This window comes from Nyctereutes procyonoides, unplaced genomic scaffold (assembly GCF_905146905.1).
Source record: "Nyctereutes procyonoides isolate TBG_1078 unplaced genomic scaffold, NYPRO_anot_genome, whole genome shotgun sequence".
NCBI classification, from domain to species: Eukaryota; Metazoa; Chordata; class Mammalia; order Carnivora; family Canidae; genus Nyctereutes; species Nyctereutes procyonoides.
Genome location: NW_026575133.1, coordinates 34,033,092 through 34,052,737, shown reverse-complemented (window position 1 = coordinate 34,052,737; position 19,646 = coordinate 34,033,092). Strand labels below are relative to the sequence as shown.

The 19,646-nt window shown below is 50.3% G+C and overlaps 1 protein-coding gene across 10 annotated transcripts in view; it reads left to right on the top strand.

Moving 5' to 3' along the window:
* The window catches only part of FARP2 (FERM, ARH/RhoGEF and pleckstrin domain protein 2), a 94,375-nt gene that overhangs the window by 2,751 nt on the left and 71,978 nt on the right, over positions 1–19,646 (top strand). For 8 of the 10 annotated variants that reach the window (XR_008667102.1, XR_008667101.1, XM_055346204.1 and 5 more), the window contains exons 2-3: positions 5,385–5,573; positions 10,381–10,610. Coding sequence is in view for 8 of the 10 variants with exons in the window: in XM_055346204.1 (XP_055202179.1) it covers positions 10,407–10,610 (204 nt within the window). In the remaining 2 variants the exon portion in view is untranslated. Of the gene's footprint in view, positions 1–5,384; positions 5,574–10,188; positions 10,222–10,380; positions 10,611–19,646 lie in introns of those variants that run through there. The other 2 variants (XM_055346206.1, XM_055346205.1) reach the window with 2 other exon arrangements.

Genomic DNA, 19,646 nt, shown 5'->3' with positions numbered 1-19,646 from the left:
TTGGGGGCTTGGGCGTTCGGCCCAGGTTGTGATCTCAGGGTCAGGAGGTCGACCCCTGAGTTGGGCTCTGACTCTCCCCCTCCCCCCTGCTCCCTCACATGCTCTCTGTCTCTTAAATAAATAATTTTTTTTAAGGACTCTATTCATGAGACACAGAGAGACTTAGGCATGGAGCCTGCTGTGGGACTCGATCCCAGGACCTCGGGATCATGACCTGGGCGGAAGGCAGGAGCTAAACTGCCAAGCCACCCATGGATCCCCTAAATAAATCTTTTTTTTTTTTTTTTAAAAAGAATACAATGTTACAATAATTGGAAAGTATTTAGAATGAGGAAAAGTGCTACATTTGAAAAAGCTGATAATAAAAACATCACTAAATAGCCTGTTTGTTCATCAGCGGCTTGTGTATTTTCAGATCACCTCTTCATGGGAGAGAGAAGAGAAAGAGTTCAGTGATCCCTCTAGCATAGTTGACCAAATATTTTTTGATAGTTAGGATGCATAGAACGTGATTCCACATATACATAACGTACGTTTGCTGTTTCTAATACAGCTACAGGTTCGTGTGTCAGAGAAGCACAGGTTCTGGTAAATTCTATTTTGTACAATTCCATTCAAAAAAATTAAAAAAAATACTAGTACAATAAGTTATTTTTCTGACAAGAACTGCAATTTTGGCCACTTAACAGTGTAACACATCTGATGATGATTTTCCCACACAGGAGCATCTGGCTCCCCACATTTCAGACCTTGTTTCTCTCCCATAGCCCCCACGCTCCCCGTGCCCGGCACCGCTGGATCTGTAAGGTTGTCGCAGAACCCCAGGCCTGCACTGTTGTTTCGTGCAGCCGTGGGCAGGCAGGGTGGGTGACACCAGTGTTCTAGAAGCCCTCCCTGCCCTGAGGTGCTGGGGATAAGTGTACAAGAAGTAATTGCAAACATAATGCATCCGACTGAACGTATCTCCAACTCACTGTGCCCTTAGCTGCATCCCCAAAATGCCGAAGGCCCTCCTCAGCTGCCTGACCTAAAGGGAAGAACGTTGTGGAAAGAGGTGGCAGCCCTAGTTGATGGCAACTAGAGTGTGTTCCGTAAATTCTAAGGCTGCAGCTCCAGGCACACTTTCTTGGGGCCTTTCCGAGGCCCATGGAAGGGCCCAGTGTGCGTCGGGGGCCCCGAAGCCAAAAGCAGAACAGCTTCGGCATCATGAGGCTTCTGCAGGGGCAGTTCTGGCCCGTTGCTGGATGCCAGGTAGCACAGCAGAGACGGGGTGAGGCGCTCCCGGCATCTCCAGGCACCGACGGCGAGAGTGTCTGGGAAGGAAGAAGCAACACTACGGAATTGTACAAGTTGTCTTGTCGCTTCCATAATTAAAGTCCCAGTAGTAGTTAATAAGGTGTGTGTTGGGGAAACAAGTCCCAATAACTTAACAAGATACCGATTCCAGCAAGTGCTTAAAACCGTTTTTATTTTACTGAACTGTTCTAGAAAGAGGAGAGACCGTAGTCGTTGCCGCTTTCTCGTGGGCGGGGAGCAGTGATGTACCATGGGTAACGCTGCCGGTTACGGCTTCTAAAGCAGGTGGTAGTCTTGCAGGAGTCTGCAGAGAAGCCATCTGATTTCAGAAGTAATACATACTCGTTACTAAAGGCAATTTGAAAAATACAGGACATTGGAAAAAGAAAGGAAAAAAATCAACCCTATTCTCTCTCCCAAAAATAACCACTATAAACACGTTTTAAAATGCGTGAATGTCAAGTTCTGGTTCCTGGAAGCTGGAATAAGCCCAGTCCACACTGTCTCCCCCACTGAGCACGGCTGTAAAGCCTGCACGGCTGCATGCAGCCCGGATTTGAGAACTCTGACAAGTAGTGACGGGGGCTTGGGGACAGAGGCCACTGCACCAGCGAGGAGTCTCCTGGTTTCCCTCCGGGGTTCCCTAGGCTGGTCTGAGGGCATCTGGGAGCCGGAGGGGGCCACAGGTGCAAGCAGACGGTGCTGCGGAGAAGCCTCTACTCTGGGCCATAGGAGAGACCCGGAGAAGGCCGCTCTTCTCTCCCCTTCCTCTCCCTTCCTCGGGTCAGGCACCTAAAACCCAGAGCGAGTCAGGAAACCCCGTTGCTTTTTTTTTCTCTTCCTGGGCCCCGGTCCCAGGCAAGGGTGCAGGCACAGGCCGGGCACAGCAGAGCCGGTAAAGCCCTAGGTCTCCGGCTGGAGGACTGAGAGACAGGCGCTCCAGGCAGAGACACTGGGGAGAAGAAGAGCTCAAGAAAGTGACCTCAGCACTGGGCCGTGCACGTGTGGCTCTGACCCTGACAGAGACTGGCCCCGGGGTGATGGCGCACAGGCAGGAGCCTCTGGGCGTGGGGCTGACGCTTGAGTGCACGGCCTGCGGCCGATCCCAGGCAGGCCCCTGGCTGCTGAAGCAAGCACAGCAGCATTCGCCATGGGATTTAAACAAGGCCCAGCGTCCCCTAACACAGCATTAAGCTGTCCCACGGAACCAGGACAGCACCGGCTCAGAAGACAGGCTAAGCCCAAGGTGGTGCAGAGGTTGCGGTCTCTGACAGACTTGGGGTAGCAGAATCTTGGCTCCCGTGACCTTCGCCCGCAGGTGCTGCTTCTAGGAACAGGGGACGTTAGAGCAGCTGGGCCAGCAGGGACGGGGGCCTCAGTCCTACACCCAGACAGCTGAGCATCCAGCTGTCCCGTTGCGCAGGCCTCGTGAGCCCCGAGGTCGAGTGTTCTGCTGGTTTACACTGACCCGGACTTCTGCCCCTCAGACGCTGAGAGGATGCGAGGCTTTTCCTTAAGCTGCTAAGTTGTTAAAGGCTGCAATGAAAACTAAAACAACGGTTATTAAAATGTCCTGAGAAGTAAGGGTACTCTTGAAACAAATGGAAAGATAGAAAGCAAAAAAAGAAAAAAAAAAAAAGATGTAAGAAGAAACCTGTGGGAATTTTAGAACTGAACTGAAAAATACAATAACAAAGTGGAGGTGACGTAGGACGGAGTGAGCTCATGCGGAGATGTGCAGTTTGTTTTAGTGTCAAACTGTTTTGTCTTTTAATCGTAAAGAATCTGCCACTGGGCGCTCGGCCTGTCTCCATGGGGTGGATCTGTGGCCTTCACGGTGGACACGCTGCTCCTCTCACCTGTCAACTGTCCCCAGGGTTTTCTGGGTCCTTACCTACTCTGAAAATTGTTTCTTTCTTTCCTGCCTCACGGAAAACTCCGAACGTTCACAGAGGTTCGTATATCAAAACCAACTCCGTTAGTCAACATATGGGCAATTGGTTTTTTGGGGGGAGGGGACCTGTTATCCCCTTTAGCGATCGCCACCTCCGTGGATTATCTTAAAGTAGACCTAGGCATTATTCTACTTCATCTGTAAATACTTTAGCGAATGTCTCTAAGAGATAGAGACTTTCCCCCTTCGTCTGCACACGATACCATTAAAACATAGGAAATTAGCAGTACTTGTTAAATCACCCGATAGAAATCCAGGAAGTGCCCACATTTCCCTGATTGTCCCATGGATACTTGATTCAGGGTTCAAACAAGGTCCACAGGGCGTTGGTGGCAGACAACATCTTTTACCAGTTTTTATCACCCCCCTTTTCTTCTCTTTTTTTCTTTTTTGTACGTGTGCCATTTATTGAAATGAGATCTTTTTTCTTACAGAATATGTTATATTGTGGTATTACAGTTTCTTTAATCCTGAGGATGTATTTCACTAGTGATGGGCAGTGAGGTTCTGAGTTTGAAAGTCAGTTGAAGTAATTCGCTTAGCTGTTGTCTTAATGTACAGTAGGATCATATGTTTCATTTAGTTTGAGTTTTCTAAGACATTGATGTCATGTTGCTCTCTAATCATGGAAAACATCCAAGACGTTCCCAGGTCAACCCAAGGAAGCCCTGCACCCTGGAAGAAGGGGTCCCCGGTGCTCTGTCCCCAGCGCCTTCCCTCCAGCCACCGTCTGTAGGCTTGGTTTATCCTTCCATTGTTGGAACATAAGCACATGCATGTGTTTCTACTCCAGCTCTTTCATTCCCTTCACACTAAGGAAGCGTAGAGATCAGGGCACCTGGGTGGCTCAGTCCATCAAGCATCTGCCTGCAGCTCGGGTCATGAACCCAGGGCCCTGGGATAGAGCCCCCAGCTCAGTACGGAGTCTGCCTCTGCCTCTCTGCCTCTCTCCTCCCCTTATGCCCTCCCCCCTCCCGCGTGCAGTCTCTCCCCCTAATAAATAAAAACATAAAATCTTAAAAAAAAAAAAAAAAGGCAGCAGCATAGAAATCTTGCTTTTTGTCTGTGAAGATTTTGGTGTTCAGTTAGGCAGCTTCATACCAAAGGAAAAAAGTGTTAAGAATCAGTCCAGATTCGTTTCAGCTCTTAAAACTTATGTTTGAAGGGCACCTGGGTGGCTCAGTTGAGCATACAATTCTTGACCTCAGCTCAGGTCTTGATCTCAGGACGGTGAGTTCAAGCCCCCATTTGGGCTCAACTCTGGGCATGGAGCCTATTTAAAACAAACAAACAAAACCAAAGAAAAAAAACCACTTTATTTTTCAGCCAATAGATTTTTGTTTAACACCAAGTCAGGGACACCGGGGTGGCTCAGTGGTTGAATGTCTGCCTTAGGCTCAGGGCGTGACCCCAGGGTCCTGGGATCAAGTCCCGCATGGGGCTCCCTGCACGGAGCCTGCCCCTCTCTCTGCCTGTGTCTCTGCCTCTCTCTCTCTCTGTATCTCTCATGAATCAATTTAAAAATCTTTAAAAAAAAAAAAATACTAAAACCTAAAAAATAGTCATAAAAAAAAAAAGGGACGCCTGGGTAGCTCAGCGGTTGAGTGCCTGCCTTAGCTCAGGGCGTGATCCCTTTCCAGGGATCAAGTCCCACATCGGGCTCCCTGTGAGGAGTCTGCTTCTCTCTCTGTCTCTCATGAATAAATAAAATCTTTTTAAAAAAACAACAACAACCAAGTCAGAAGACTGATGGTCTGAATTATTGACATCTGTTTATTGTTAAGGCAATTCCTTTAAAAACTTAGGGAGTAAAAGTAAAATGGAAACGTTTGTAAATATTGGTTCTGTCCAGAGTCATCTCTAAACCAATAATCTATGTTTATACTGTGTTGAATTTGTCTGAAAATGATGTTCCTTGCATACACGTGGCGTCTATTTCATGTGGTTAGCCGGGAAAGATGGGATAACAGGATTTTAGGAGGTACTTAGCTTTGGGCCACCAAATAAAATTAATTAGTTGGAGTCAAGAGCATATCTCCTTCCCGTCTACGTTCACCTTGAGCTGTCTTTCCCAGATTCACAGATTCCTAGAGTGAAGAGAATCTGACCGTACTCTTCTCCTGTCGTTTTGCAGAATACACGCTGGGCCAGGAGTGGGGAAGTGAGAGTTGGAGCTAGATCCCAGCTGTGCTGCCTTCCAGCTTCTACCCCCAGGCTGCGGTTGCACGCTTCCTGGTTTCCCACAGGGCCTACAGTGTATCCCAGTTCGGGGGACACTTTGCTGCCAGTGTGGGCTGCCCTTCCAACACCAGAGCTCCTCGAGGTGGGTGACCGCCCTTCCTCGGGTTTGAGGGAGGTCCTCATCGGTCCTTGGGCTTCCCACAGGTGATGCCGCATCCCAGAGCACCTGCTGGAGCAGCGAGTGCAAGTGAGCTCTACAGCACCCTCCTCCCCAGGCTTCCAGTGCGCAACGCGATTTCTGTGGTGCTCCAGCCGTGTCGCCTTCCAGCAGAGCTGTGTCCTGGGGGAGAGGTGTGTTTGTGCGGCCAGCACGTGTGCACATGGCTGTGGATGCCCTGCCTGCCCTCCATCGGGCCCGCTCTTCCTTGTCAGCTCTTGGAGGCACTGCCTTATGGCACTAGTTCTGACGTTTTTGTCTTTAATTTCTTACGTTGATTGAATACTTCGTTGCTTGTTCCAAAAACTACCAGTCATGCTAGTTAGTTAGAGAATAAAAGGACCTATCTCTTGCCGTGTGGTGTGAAGAGGAGAGGCAGCCCAGGGCCAGGAGCCGGGTGACAACTCCATCTGACCCTCATTGCCGAAGCTGCTGTGCGTCGTAGGTACATTAGAAAAATGCAGCAAAAATAAGCATTGTGTTCTGCTTCCTTAGTCGGTCAGTATAAACATGTTTTATATTCCTCCTGAAAGAGGCAACTGAAAATATTTCAGGGAAGGTGGGAGTTTTTTTGCACAACAGCATCTTTAGCCCACTCCCTTTACTGCAGACTGAGCACTGTGCTTTTGTCTGGGGAGCCAGATTTTCCAGTGGAGACGGAGGGAGGCTCGTGGCCAAGTCCAGGCTGGACTGGAGTCCTGGCTCTGTCACTTCTGAGTTATGTGTTCCGTGGCAGACTTTTTTATTTTTTTAGTTGCCTTTATTTTTTAGAGCAGTGTGGAGTTTACAGCAAAGTCGAGGTGCAGGTACAGAGATGTCCAGATGCCCCTGTCCCTCTTGTATACAGTCTCTCCCACTCCCAACACCCCCCCCCCCCCAGAGTAGCACCTTTGTTACAACCTACATTGACCTATCATCCCCAAAGCCTTCACTGGCTTTTGAGCTGAATGTTTTTCCGACTTCAAGATGGAAATATGTGACCAGGTAGTTTTAAAATTTTTTTATTCAATGAGTTTAGGAACTGAGTTTGTAGTAGGTAGCACTAAATGTCAGTAGTGGAAATTGTATCCAGCTACAGAAATATTTTTAGGAATGAAGAGTGCAGAGCAAAGGACTTCATTCACACAGAGGGAAGATGGGAAAACAAGCTGGAGTCCCCTGTAGGGCCCTGATTCTTCACGGCACTGCTCCCCCCTGGATTTCTGGAGAGGTTCTCTGGCGGCAGGAGGAGCGAGCAGGGCCTAGCATCTACACGTAGGGCTCCCAGGACCGCAGAACAGCTCCTGTGTCGAGGGCTCTTAGTGGCTTTGCCGTGTTTCTAGTCTGTCTTGCATACTCTTGGACTTATAATATTTATGTGTAAGCACACGAGGCAAAACTAATTTCTGTTAGGTCATAATTTACGTAAAACAGATTCTTTCGGTGCATACGTTTTTCCTTTCATTTTGTCCCATGGCCAGCTGGAATAAGCAGCCAGGCTGCCGCGAATGACTGCTGAGTGAGTGGCCTCCTGTTTCTCCCAAAGAGCCCAGCTCTGCTGCTTGTTGTAAAGCAGATTGATAGACGCTGAGAGCAGGGCTAACTCTGTGGCATTGGGGTTCCGTGACAGTTTTCTATGAAGTTCCTTACTTACCTAGATTTCTTAAACTTAAAGCCAAGTACTTATTAAATGTGTGACGGATGCCACGTCACCATTGTGCAATAGCAAGTGGCTTTTCTTTGGAACATCAGCAGTAGGGGCCGTGGCGTCAGTTCCTCGATGAGCCCCCAGAGTCAGGGTGTCTCACAGCCCTGAGTCTCGGCTTCAGCCACCGTGAGGTCGCTGGACCTGATGACAGTCGCCAGGAGGTCCATTTGCTGCTGAGAAGGCACGCCTCTCACGGACCAAGAGGTGGTTTTCATTTGTCTAGTATTTCTCTTATTCTTAGGAGAGAAATATACGTTAAAAGTACATTGTTTTAAATATGTTTATTATCAAATAAACACAGATTTAGAAAAACTGCACAAACCATATATACAGCTTAATGGATTATAAAGGGAACACAGTCTGGTCATTGATAAAACCATGCCAACCACGCCAGAGGGCCCTTCCCATTACCCCATCTCAGAGACAGAACCCCTCCCACCCAGGGGGACCACTCCCCTGAGTTTTCTAGTCGGAGTCTCCTTGCGTGCTCTTAGAGCACGCACACCCACATGTGGCCTCTGGGCGCTACGGGTGAGTTTTGCCCATTTTGTTTTAGAACTATGTGCTTAGGACTTTCTTATAATGAGTAGAAGAGAAAGAACCTGAAGAAATTTTTTCCATCAAAAATCATTAAGAAAAAATCTGAATAAGATAATACAGTGGCGTAAATAAGAGAAGTGACTTCTTAAAAGAGGTTTTGGTTGTGTGTATATATTTTCAGAATCGTAGCTTTACTTAAAGGGGAAGGATCACTTTGGTGCCCAGGGTAAGACATCCCATAGTTGGTTCAGAAGGACTTGCTCCTGGTGCCTCAGTCCTGGGCAAACGCTGTGAGCAGACCAAGGACTCACGCTCATCTGCACGTTGGAGACACCTTACATGTGGGTCGTCTTCACTCACATCCCCTCACTTTCGCATTAACTATTCACATTTGTGAAATGGAAGTGAAAAGTCTCATACTTCTCCTTCTCAGAACCTCATATATCCCATGTTTAATATTAGTGGCATGAATATTAGCGAACTTTTAGTGTGTTCCGTTTTGTTTTGTGTTTATGTATCCATGAGAGAGAGAGAGAGAGAGAGAGAGAGAGAGGCAGAGACACAGGCAGAGGGAGAAGCAGCTCCCTGCGGGGAGCCTGATGTGGGACTCGATCCCGGGACTCTAGGATCACGCCCTGAGCTGAAGGCGATGCTCAACCACTGAGCCACCCAGGCGTCCCTAAGGAAAATGTAACAGTAAAACACAGTGTGTCAAAAAAACAAATGTCAGATTTTTATTCAAGAAACAATGGAACAAAAACTGTTTTATCTACCTGCCTTTGGTAAACCTTCTACTAATTTGTAGTAAATTTCATAAAGAATTAATCTCACTAATTTCCAGTCCAGTCCCTTGTGTGCCAGCATAACAGCTGAGTCTTCTGGCCCTTTCATTTTTTTTTTTCATGCTTATTTTGATACCAAGAAGAACCATCTCATGAACTTTGTCTCTTTTTTTTAAAGATTTTATTTATTGGGAATCCCTGGGTGGCTCAGTGGTTTAGTGCCTGTCTTTGGCCCAGGGCGTGATCCTGGAGTCCTGGGATCAAGTCCCACATCGGGCTCCCTGCATGGAGCCTGCTTCTCCCTCTGCCTGTGTCTCTGCCTCTCTCTCTCTCTCTCTCTCTCTCTCTCCTCTCTCTCTCTCTCTCTGACTCTGATGAATAAATATATGAAATCTTAAAAAAATATTTTTTAAAAAAGATTTTATTTATTAGAGACTGAGAGAGAACTGAGGGAGCAGCAGACCCCCAGCTGAGCAGGGAGCCCGATGCAGGGCTCGATCCCAGGACCCTGAGGTCATGACCTGAGCCTAAGGCAGACACTTGACCAACTGAGCCACCCAGGAGCCCCGAACCTTCTGTCTCTTGAATTAAGTTTAAAAGCTTCTCAGTCACCGCCACACAACCTGAGCTGCATACTTAGAGCCTGCCCAGCAAGGACAAGCCGTCCCGGGATCGAGTCCCACGTCGGGCTCCCTGCAGGGAACTGCTTTGCGCTCTGCCTGTGTCTCTGCCTCTCTCTCTGTCTCTCTCATGAATAAATAAATAAAATCGTTAAAAAAAAAAAAAACAAATACACACATTTAAGAAGGAAATTTGCCATAAATAGAAGATAACTATATTAATACAAAGAAAAGCGAGCCAGTATTACTGGATTTTAGCTGATACTTACCCTCATCTTTCTTTGTTAAAAACAGTGACGTGATTAGCCCTGTTGAGCTTAGTGGCTTAAAACTAGAGACCTTTCCTGTGACCCCAGCATAAGGAGTGAAAAGGGCCTGATGCCTCGCTGGGCCGTTGGTGTTGTCATGCGTCCAGAGGGCAGTGGGTGGTGAGGGGAACAAGGACATGGTGAGGACAGGTAAGTGATGCTGGGGCAAGTGCCCTTCGCACCAGGTGTGCAGGCCTCGTGTCACTGATGGCGCCTGTCCAACCTGGTAAGACCCCACTGAAAAATCCAGGGAGTGCGAAGCCGGCCAAGAGCAGCCTGGCTGTCGTCCTCACCTACTGTTCTCGGCATTTACCCCCTCCCCCCGGCACAGGGGAGTGGGCTGCTGGACGCTGCCTGGTGTGTGTGGCACTTGCTCTGTGGCACCTGCTCCTCTTTGCTGAAATGTTCCACGTGGCACATAACCGCGTGTTGTCAGCGCAGTGACTCTCTGGGCTGGTGGAGGGAGGCTGTGCAGGGGACTCTAGGCAGCCGGACAAAGGGACAGGCCGCTGTTGGATCCGGTTTTGTGAGTTCGGTGAGGTGACGCACTGCTGGCTCGCAGAAGCACCAGGATATACGGTCTTTGGGAACAGTGCTTGTTATTTTATGCCCCGCCAGTCCGTGTACGAGTAGAAGGTAATCTTTCTTGACTCTTTGTTTTGATATAACCTCTAAGATTCGTAGAGGTTGCAGAAAGAGATCAGAGAATTTCTGTGAGTCTGATCATTCTTTTACATTGTTTAAATATCTAAATAACTATTGATGTCTCTGGGGTTTTTTTGTTTTGTTTTAAAGGACTCTTCCTTGTTAGCTGGTGAAGAATGGGGGAGATAGAAGGAACGTACAGAGTCCTGCAGACTCCAGGGACACGCTTGGGCGCCCAGACCCCGGCGGGGGTGAGCACCCTCGAGCCTGGGCAGACTCTGTCGGGAGCAGCGACACGGGCGTCAGCCAGGATGCAGGAGAAGCACCTTCACATCCGGGTGAAGCTGCTGGACAACACTGTGGAAATCTTTGACGTCGAGGTAAGAAGTGTAATGTTCGAAAGAATATTTCCTTCTACTTTCTAAAAGTCCAGTATAACGCACCACATTCCATGCTGCTGATCAGACTTTGCCTATTTATCAAGCTGACCAAGGGTCACGCTTCCTATGGGTCTAACCCTCAGACCCTTGGAAACAGTGAGTCTGCGTTTCTCCTTTTTTTTGGAAACTGGTATTCTCCTGTTTCTCTTGTAAAATTCTGATATGGGGGCACCTGGGTGGCTCTGTCAGTTCAGTGTTCGACTCTTGATTTCAGGCCAGGTCATGATCTCAGGGTTGTGGGATTGAGCCCCGGGTCAGCTCTGCGCTCAGTGGGGAATCTGCTTCTCTCCCTCTGTCTGTCCCCCGGACCCCAGGCCCCGCACATGTGCGCATGTACGTGTGTGCGCTCTCTCTCTTCCTCAAATAAAATAAATCTTCTAAAAAAAATAATCTTTTCTGGGCAGCCCGGGTGGCTCAGCAGTTTAGCGCCTGCCTTGGGCTCAGGGCGTGATCCTGAAGTCCCTGGATCGAGTCCCACATCGGGCTCCCAGCAGGGAGCCTGCTTCTCCCTCTGCCTGTGTCTCTGCCTCTCTCTCTGCATCTCTCTGTGTCTCTCATGGATAAATGAATAAAATCTTTAAAAAAAAGTAATCTTTTTTAAAATTTAGAATAAAATTCTGATATAACATGGTCTTTCCATTCTTCTTCTGAGAGGCTGGCTGAATGCTGTAGAGCACAGACTGGGCCCACACGGCCTCTGCCCTATTGTACCTGGATGCCGGGGGGCAGTTAGCCGCTGTGTGTTAGCTCCTCATCCGAAGCGTCGGGGCGAATGTAGTCTCCCCTTCTCAGGGTGGCCGCGGTCCTCAAAGTGCAGGGGGCCCGGTGCATATGCAAGCAGTGTTGCACAGTATTAGTGTAGGATTTGTTTTTCTGTATCAGCAGTATTGACATATTTATATTGAAAATTCCCTAATAGATTGCACTGATAATGTTGGCAAAAAACAGTTAAATATAGCAAAAAAGTGTAACAGTATATAAGTGTATATATATTAAAGTAATGCTTTTTAGACCTACGTAGTACTTTAGAAAACACTGATTTTTCTAAATAGCATTAGAATGAGTGTGATTTTTTAAAAATTATTTATTTTATATGTAATTCATAGATATGTTCTCTTTTCTCTAATATTTTCATAGTGGTTGAAAGTAATATTTTCAAAGGTTTTTTCTGTTCTTAATGTCACAAAAAGGACAAGAGAATGAATTAAAGTTTAGCAAGACGTTACGTTTATGTGTGCTTAGAGATACCTGTCAAGTCAGGATGCTACACAGAAAATGAGATGGTTGAGCTGGGGGCCAGGCTGAGAGGAGCCTATAGGAAGCCTCCTCTGGGCTCCAGGGGGCCTAATGGCAAATGCAGTGCGTGGGAGAAGGGAAGGGGGGGCAGGGGTGAGGGGGCTGGAGGGCGGGGCTGCCCTCCAGTCCTTGCCTGGGGCCCCGGGCACCCCGTCCTCTCTCGCCTCTCTTGCTCGAGCGAACGTCTGATGCTAAGTACTAGTGCATAAATTCATCGTATCTGAACTCCGGGGACCCTGAATGCTTCTTTAAGTTCTTATTTGAAGAGGAAATCAAATACCATCTCATCAGGGCAGTAGTAATCAAAACTGGTAGGACCTGTCTGTCCCAACTTCCCAAGTCATTCCTGTGGTGCCAGAGGCAGCCCTTGCCAGGACGGTAGTCCAGAACAGACAGCCTCTGCCCCCGAGAGAGCCGGCAGTCGGCCTTTGGCTCACGGTGGCAGCAGCTCCCAGCTCTGCTCGGCGCTCGGTGGTGACTCACCTGCAGGAAACGGGTGAAAGGTCTGGGAGGTGAGCTGGGCTCCCAAATCTCTTCCAGCCAAATGCTCATGAGACTTTCCACCATGGAGCCATCCTTTGATAAACACACCCACTACGGTCTAGGCTTGCAGCAGGTTCAGAGTTCTCGAAAGAAAGAAAGAGAAGGAGGGGTGGGCGGGGAGAAAAGAACGGGAAAAACCGAACTACTGAGAGCTTGCTTTCAAAGCATCTTTTTCTTTGTCCTGCTCACTAGTCTTTATGAGCTAACCCAGGGACCGAGAAAGAAGAAAGCTTGCATTCATTGTCGAGTCATAAGTAAGACGTAAGCCGCCTCCCACATACACACCATTACTAAGTGTCTGGGTCGCATCATACATCAGGAACTCAGAAGTAGCATTTTGTAAAGGTTTTAACCTATTTAGAGATTCTCAGAATTGCAGTAAGTGGAGACGTGTGTCAGGGAGGAGGAATCTCCTTGGCCCTTCCAGGTCCTTCCGGCCGGACTAGGAATCGAACTGACATGAGACAGATTCACAGGAGAGAATCAAACCTGGTGGCCTACCTACGGGGAATCCACCGACAAGGAAACTCCAAACGTGGTCGGGCAACAGGAGGCTCGTCTGAGCTCAGGAGAGGGGTTGAGTCTGGGACACGAAGGGGAGACAGACCACTAGCTGCGGGGGCAGGACAGGCCTGGGAACAGGGGCTGCCTGTGTGAAGGGAAGCGTCTCTGTTCGTAGGTCCCTCCCGGGGCGGGCAGGCAGGTCACGGGGCAGTCAAGAGCGTTTCCTGAGTCCGCTGGGTCTTGATTGCTGTTAACTCAAAATGAGTTCATGCCCCAGTGGCCCACCTGGGGTGGCCTGTCTTGGCCTCTGTGTGGCTTCCGTTAACCACATGTAACCATCACGTTCCTTTCCATGCGGCTGTGCCTTTTCGGTAGGCCTCGCAGGTCGCCAGAGATGAAAGCGCGTTGCGACCGCATGCCTGAGTTGGGTGGGCTGCTTTTTGACTTGTGTTACCCCCGAGGCATACCTTTTAGGAAGAGTTAAAATTCAGTATATTTTTGTGAGTTAGTTGTGTTCGTCTTCCAAGCACCCTGTTCTCTACAGTCATATCAGTTGGTTTTGCTAAGGAACCACTAAAACCTGGTAGCTTAGAACAACAAATGCTGAATGCGTGTTGGGGTGTCGGCCTGGGAGGGTCTTCTGGTGTGGGCCGGCCTGAAGGGGCTTGGTGGTCTAGGATGGCTTGTCTTCCGTGCCTGGTACCCCGGCTGGCACCTCTTTCCGTGTGGAGTGTCACCCTTCCAGGGAGCTAGCTCGGCCTTATCTGCACGGTAAGGAAAACCTTCTCAGGAGTGAAGGCTGTGCGGTGCCTGGAGGCTTGGGATTCAAGCATCGTAGCTCCCACCGTGTTTTACGGGTCGAAGCCAGCCGAGCTGCAGGCAAACCCAGATTCGGGAGCAGGGAGCAGCAAAGCTGTCTTGATGGTGGGTGCCAAGCAACTTGTGGCCCTTTTTTAGTCTACGCAACGGCTGTTGCCAGTGGATCGGGAACGTAGTCTCTGGGAAGAGACTGTCTCTATGAAGCTCTGGTATCTCCTGTCAGTGGGCCGGTCTCCTTTGTCAGGCAACCTGCTATGTGAGGCCTGTCCCAGAGCAAGCCGCCTGGCCTTCTCTGCGGGGACGTGCTTGCCCCATAGCCCTCCGAGAGGCTGGCCTAAGAAGGTGGGTTTGCTCTGCTCCTTTCTCCCCACTGTCTCTGGTGAGCCATGGCTCCAAAGATTTAAAGGATCTGGAGATGGAGCCTCGTGGCCCCTGGGGCCCCCCACTGATCCACCACCACTTGTCCCCTGACCTCTGGTAACTGAGCTGCCGTGAGCTCCCTCCTCAGTGAGTCCCACACAGAAGCAGCACCAGGTGAGCTGTCACACAAAGGAAGCTCGGGTTGCAGCCAGTAAGGGGATCGAGGGGAATACCTTGTCCCAACTGCCGAGCCAGGGTGGATGGGTTCCTTTTATGTAGGGTCAGGAGGACTATTCCGGAAGGGGAGCCTTGTCATTGTCTGTAGAGGCGTAAAGTCACGCGTGTGCCTTAAGGAAACCTGCCGACACGTAGTCGTCGTGTGTGATGTCCGTGCGGCTCGTGTCCTCCCAGGGCAGGGGTCTTAGTGTTATACGAGGTCAGGGCGACTGTGCGGTTGCCCGTGCCCCGTGGTCCATCTGCACAGTGAGTCGGGGGTGCGGCTCCCGCAGGTCCAGGTGGTCGGGCCCCCAGAGCCCTTCCTCCGGGCCGAGGTTATTGCGAGGGGCAGGGGGGCCAGTTTCAGTGTCCGTCCCGGGATGCGGCACCTGCCGGGTCTTTGCCCGAGTTAAGAGACCAGCCGGAAAGAAGAGCTTCAGGAAGAATGTGGGAGGGAGGTCAGCGGGTGCACGCGGGTGGGCGGTCCAGGTCAGGTGCTGGGGTCTAACTGGTGACACTGGCTCTGCCACCCTCTGGCCTTTATATTTGAACTAAGAGGCGCAGGCCGTGGTCTGGTGGTGTTGGCTGATGTGGGATGGTGCACGCTCGTGGTGTGGGGTGGTGGGCGTGCAGAGCTCCGAGGCCACTGCCTGGGTCTCTGTGGGCAGCACAGAAGGCGAGTCTTGATGAAGACCCTCCCGTCCCAGAGCTTGCCCGTGGTCTCTCTCCTAGAAGGCAAGTTCTAGGAGACGAGGCTTTGTTGGATGCACCGCTGACTCATCGGTGTTTGGAACAGCTCCTGGCTCCGTAAATATGTGTCGAATGAAGGAAAGCAAAAGGTGGATTGGGGCAACACCCTTTCTTTAAGACTGTTTTAAATTTGTCCCTTGTCTCAGAGTTTCCTGATCTCAGATGGGAGTGTGTGGGCTTGGGCGTTACACCGATCTGACGGTCTGCTTACTTGGCTGGTTTTTTACTGAAGTCCTGGGCAGTCGTGTCCGTGACCTTGCTGGGTTGATGCACTCATCCAGCCTGGCAAAACACTGGCGTCTGCGTACACTTAGTTCGGGTCACTGTCGTGTAGAATCCCTGGTTGGTACTGAGGGACCTTCTCAACCTAGGGAAGAATAGGACATTTAGTTATTTTTGAAATGCTTCTATTTTGCTTCAATGAAAATACAGAGCAGCTCAGCCTGAAGACGTCCCTGCCAGTGCCCACGCCTCTTTCCGTGCAGTGTGTTGTTTCATGTTGGTCTTCAACAAGTAAGACAGCCTTGGCCATCCTCGTTAGATTTTCCTCAGATCGGTGAGCTGCAAGTCCCCAGTTTTATTTCTGTAGCCCGTCTCCCAGAGTCTGACATCGGTGAGACCGCCACCATAATGGCAGTATTTCCAGTGCTAAAACTGTGCTAAAACTGCCAAACAGGAGCTGGGGGGGGGGGGGGCGGGGGGTCCCCTGGATGTGGGAGGATTTCGTTTCAGCTCCTGCCTTCTAAGGCTGGATCACACAACCTTGTCTCATTCTTGCTGCCCATGAGTCAGGAGAGCTTATAGCCAGAAGCAGGGGTGTGCTCTTTCCCAAACAAAATTTAATAGTGTTTAAAGTGTTAATGAAGTTGAGTTGAAACTTTTTAGCAGTCTTCTCGAGGGTGTTTGAGACAAAAATTCGATCTCAAGATAAAGTCCGCATACCGTACAGTTCACCCATCTGAAGTGTACACCTCTGCGAGTTTTCATTTGTGCACGGACAGCAGTTTGAACCCATCTTCGTTGCCTTGAAAAGAAACATGGGGCACCTAGCTGGCTCCGTTGGTAGAGTGTGCAACTCTTTTTTTTTTTAAGATTTATTTACTCGAGGGAGCACGTGCGAGCGTGTGTAAGCACACACGGGGGGAGGGGGAGAGGGAGAGTCTTAAGCAGACTCCTCGCTGAGCGTGGAGCCCAAAGCAGGGCTCCATCCCGTGACCCAATATCATGGTGAGTCAAAATCAAGAGTCAGATGGATGCTGGGTGCCTGGGTGGCTCCATCAGTTAGGTGTCCAACTCTTGGTTTTGGCTCAGGCCATGATGTCAGGGTCCTGGGATGGAGCTGAGCCCCGTGTGGGCAGGGACCCTGCTTCAGGATTCTCTTCCATGCCCCTGCCCCGTTGTGTGTGCGTGTGTGCATGCGTGCATGTCGAGAGTCGGACGCTTGACCGGCTGAGCCACGCAGGCACCGCAAGCAGGCCACTCTTGATTTCAGGGTCATGTGGTCGAGCCCTGCGTCGGGCTCCCCGCTGGGCCCTCTCCCTCTGCCTAGCCCCCACCACGCCTCCCCCTTCCTCTCTGAGAAAGAAAAAAAAGGAAACCTCATAGCCTTCAGCTGTCCCACCCTGCCCCATCCCGTCCCTCTCAGCAGTAAGCAGCAGCAGTGTACTCTGCCTCCGTAGGTCACGCCGCTCTGGACGTTTCTCATGGGGGGGGCGGTGTATGTGGTCTTGTATGACCGGCTTCTTTCCCCGAGCATCACGATTTAGAGGTTGATCCCTGTTGCGGAGTGCATCAGGGCTGCCTTCTTTTTTGTGCCTCAGTAGCACTCGGGTGTGTGGATGAGCCGCAAGTTGTTTATCCGCTCACCAGCTGGTGGGCTCTGCACCTCTTGGCTGTTAGGAATAACACGGCTGTGAGCCTTCACATGCAGGGGTCTGTATGGACGTGTGTCGGTGGCTCTCGAGTGTAAACCTAGGAGTGGAATCGCTGGGCCATGTGGTCACTATGCTCAATTTTGGGGGGACCCGCCAGACAGTTTTTCCAAAGCAGCGGGCTGCGGATCCCAGCTCTGTGCCTGAGGGCTCCGTTCTGCCCACGTTCTCACCTACGCTTGTATTACCTGCTTTCTAATTCTCCTTGGCCTGGTGGGCATGAGGCGGTAGCTCACTATGGCTTGAGGTGAGATTCTGAGTTCTGTTTAGTGGCTAGAAAACCATTTTGAGCCAATCAGAACTGGACCAGTAAGCGGTCATCTAGGGCGTTTCCTCGGGTAGGTTGTGAGTAGTACGAAGTAGCCCCGTCGCACAGCCCGGTACACCTACGGGACGAACCTCTCTGCGTCCCGGGGTCGCGGGGACCACGGAGGAAGCACAGCCGAGGACCGGCCACAGTGCACCTGACGGCATGACGCTGGCCCAGAGCAGAAGCTCAACGTTTCCTGGAGTCTCCATGTAAATTTATTGAACTAGGAACTTTTATTGACATTGCATTTTGCTTAAAGATTTTATTTATCTATTTAAGAGACGGAGCACAGGTAGGGGGAGCGGCAGACAGAGGGAGAAGTAGGCTCCCTGCTAAGGGGAGGGGGCCCGACGCAGGGCTCAGTCCCAGGACCCCGGGATCATGACCTGAGCTGAAGGCAGACGCTTCACCGACGGAGCCCCAGGCGCCCTGACACCAGTTTTAAGTCAGTTATTTCTCTCCTTTGTAAGAAACCGCTCCCAGTACCTTCGATTACTCTCGTGCATATGAATCATGCGCTGCCACCAACTTACACTTAGCAGGACTTCGTAAGATAGTGAGGTGACCTACACCTTGGGGTTCTCTGTATTGACGACTAACGAAATTAAAATACTTTTTGTTGGGGATCCCTGGGTGGCGCAGCGGTTTGGCGCCTGCCTTTGGCCCAGGGCGCGATCCTGGAGACCCGGGATCGAATCCCACGTCGGGCTCCCGGTGCATGGAGCCTGCTTCTCCCTCTGCCTGTGTCTCTGCCTCTCTCTCCTCTCTCTCTCTCTCTCTGTGTGTGACTATCATAAATAAAAAATAAATAAATAAATAAATAAATAAATAAATAAATAAATAAATAAAATACTTTTTGTGTAGAAGAGCATTTATCTAATGGTGCAAGGAAGGGAGACAGGCCCGCGTGGTGGAGGATGGGGGGCCGCTGCCGCGGCTTCAGTAGCGTCTCATTTTAAGTGACATTTTACATTTATCGATGGCAGTTTTAGCTACCCATAGGCCAGTGGCCGGTAAAGTCTTGATTTGTTTTCAGTTGATCGAATGAATTTTGTGGTCTTGAAAATAGAAATCTGGCCTCAGCTCTAGAAAGTCTTTTTTTTTTTTTTTCTGAACCATAAAAGAAACCATCTGGAAGCCATGTGTCAGCTTGTCTTGTCCTGTGTGCAAAGTCACGGAGTGGAAATGCCTTCAGCTCCGTGCCGTGGTAAGCGTGGAAAGCGTGTGCACGTTATCCCTGGTGCAGTGAGGTCTGCTCGATTTCTGGAACAGAGAGACCCGTAGTAATTGATGGTTCACCACCAGGTTTAAGAACTAATGTGAATTAGCTTTTCTATTATCTGGAAGCTAATAATGTGGAAGAGATGATATTTAGTGATCAACAGAGCAGTCTGGGATGTAGGCTGGGTGTGCGAGCCCTCACCCATGGAAGTGAACACCCTGTGCCTTTGCTGGCAAGTGGGGGGGGGGTGAGGTTTTTCTTGATTATCCAGCTGTTTGCTCACATTCCCCTTTTTATCGTACTTAGGATTTGGGGAGTGGGCTTGTTTTTTGTTTTTAAGAATTGGAAAAGCTTTAGTTAAATATGTGACAAGTGGGAGGACAAAGTCTCAGTCATGAAGTTCCATGCTAGTTGCTATTCTAGTAAAAACTTAATGTTTTCCTTCTGGCCAGGAAGAAATAGTCAAAATTCCAGAAAGTATCATAGCCAGATGTTTGTCATTGCTCCCACATGAACATCCTAAATATGGCAAATAAACCGCCTCAGGACTTATTTTGGTCTGATCTCAGAAGAAAAGTTAGTAATTCGGCGTCTGAATTTGAGGATAATACAGGCTTTATACAGAAGCTCTCCCGTATGTCTGGTGTACGCAGCTATTACGTGGCTGTCCGCACGCGCGGGGCCTGTCATTTCGTCCGAGAAAGCTGGCGTGCTGCTTGGCCCCCGGTGCGCTGGCGTGTGGCAGGTGGTACCGGGCAGGGGTGCGGCTCAGAGCCCCGGCGCAGGCTTCCCCAGCCAGCCCAGCACGCGCAGCACGCCGGCAGCGGGCCCGGCCTCTGGCGAGGTCCTCCTGACCGTCGTCCCCGAGAGCCGCCGGGGTTCGCGGGGCGGCCGCGGAGGGCCGCGGACGTGGGCCAGCCGGACGTGGGGTGCCGCTTTGAGGGCCCCGCGTGGCGGCTCTTGGCTTGCTCTCCTGTGATCGTGGACCCCGGCAGGGAGTGGGGATGCAGGGATGGCGCGAGCCC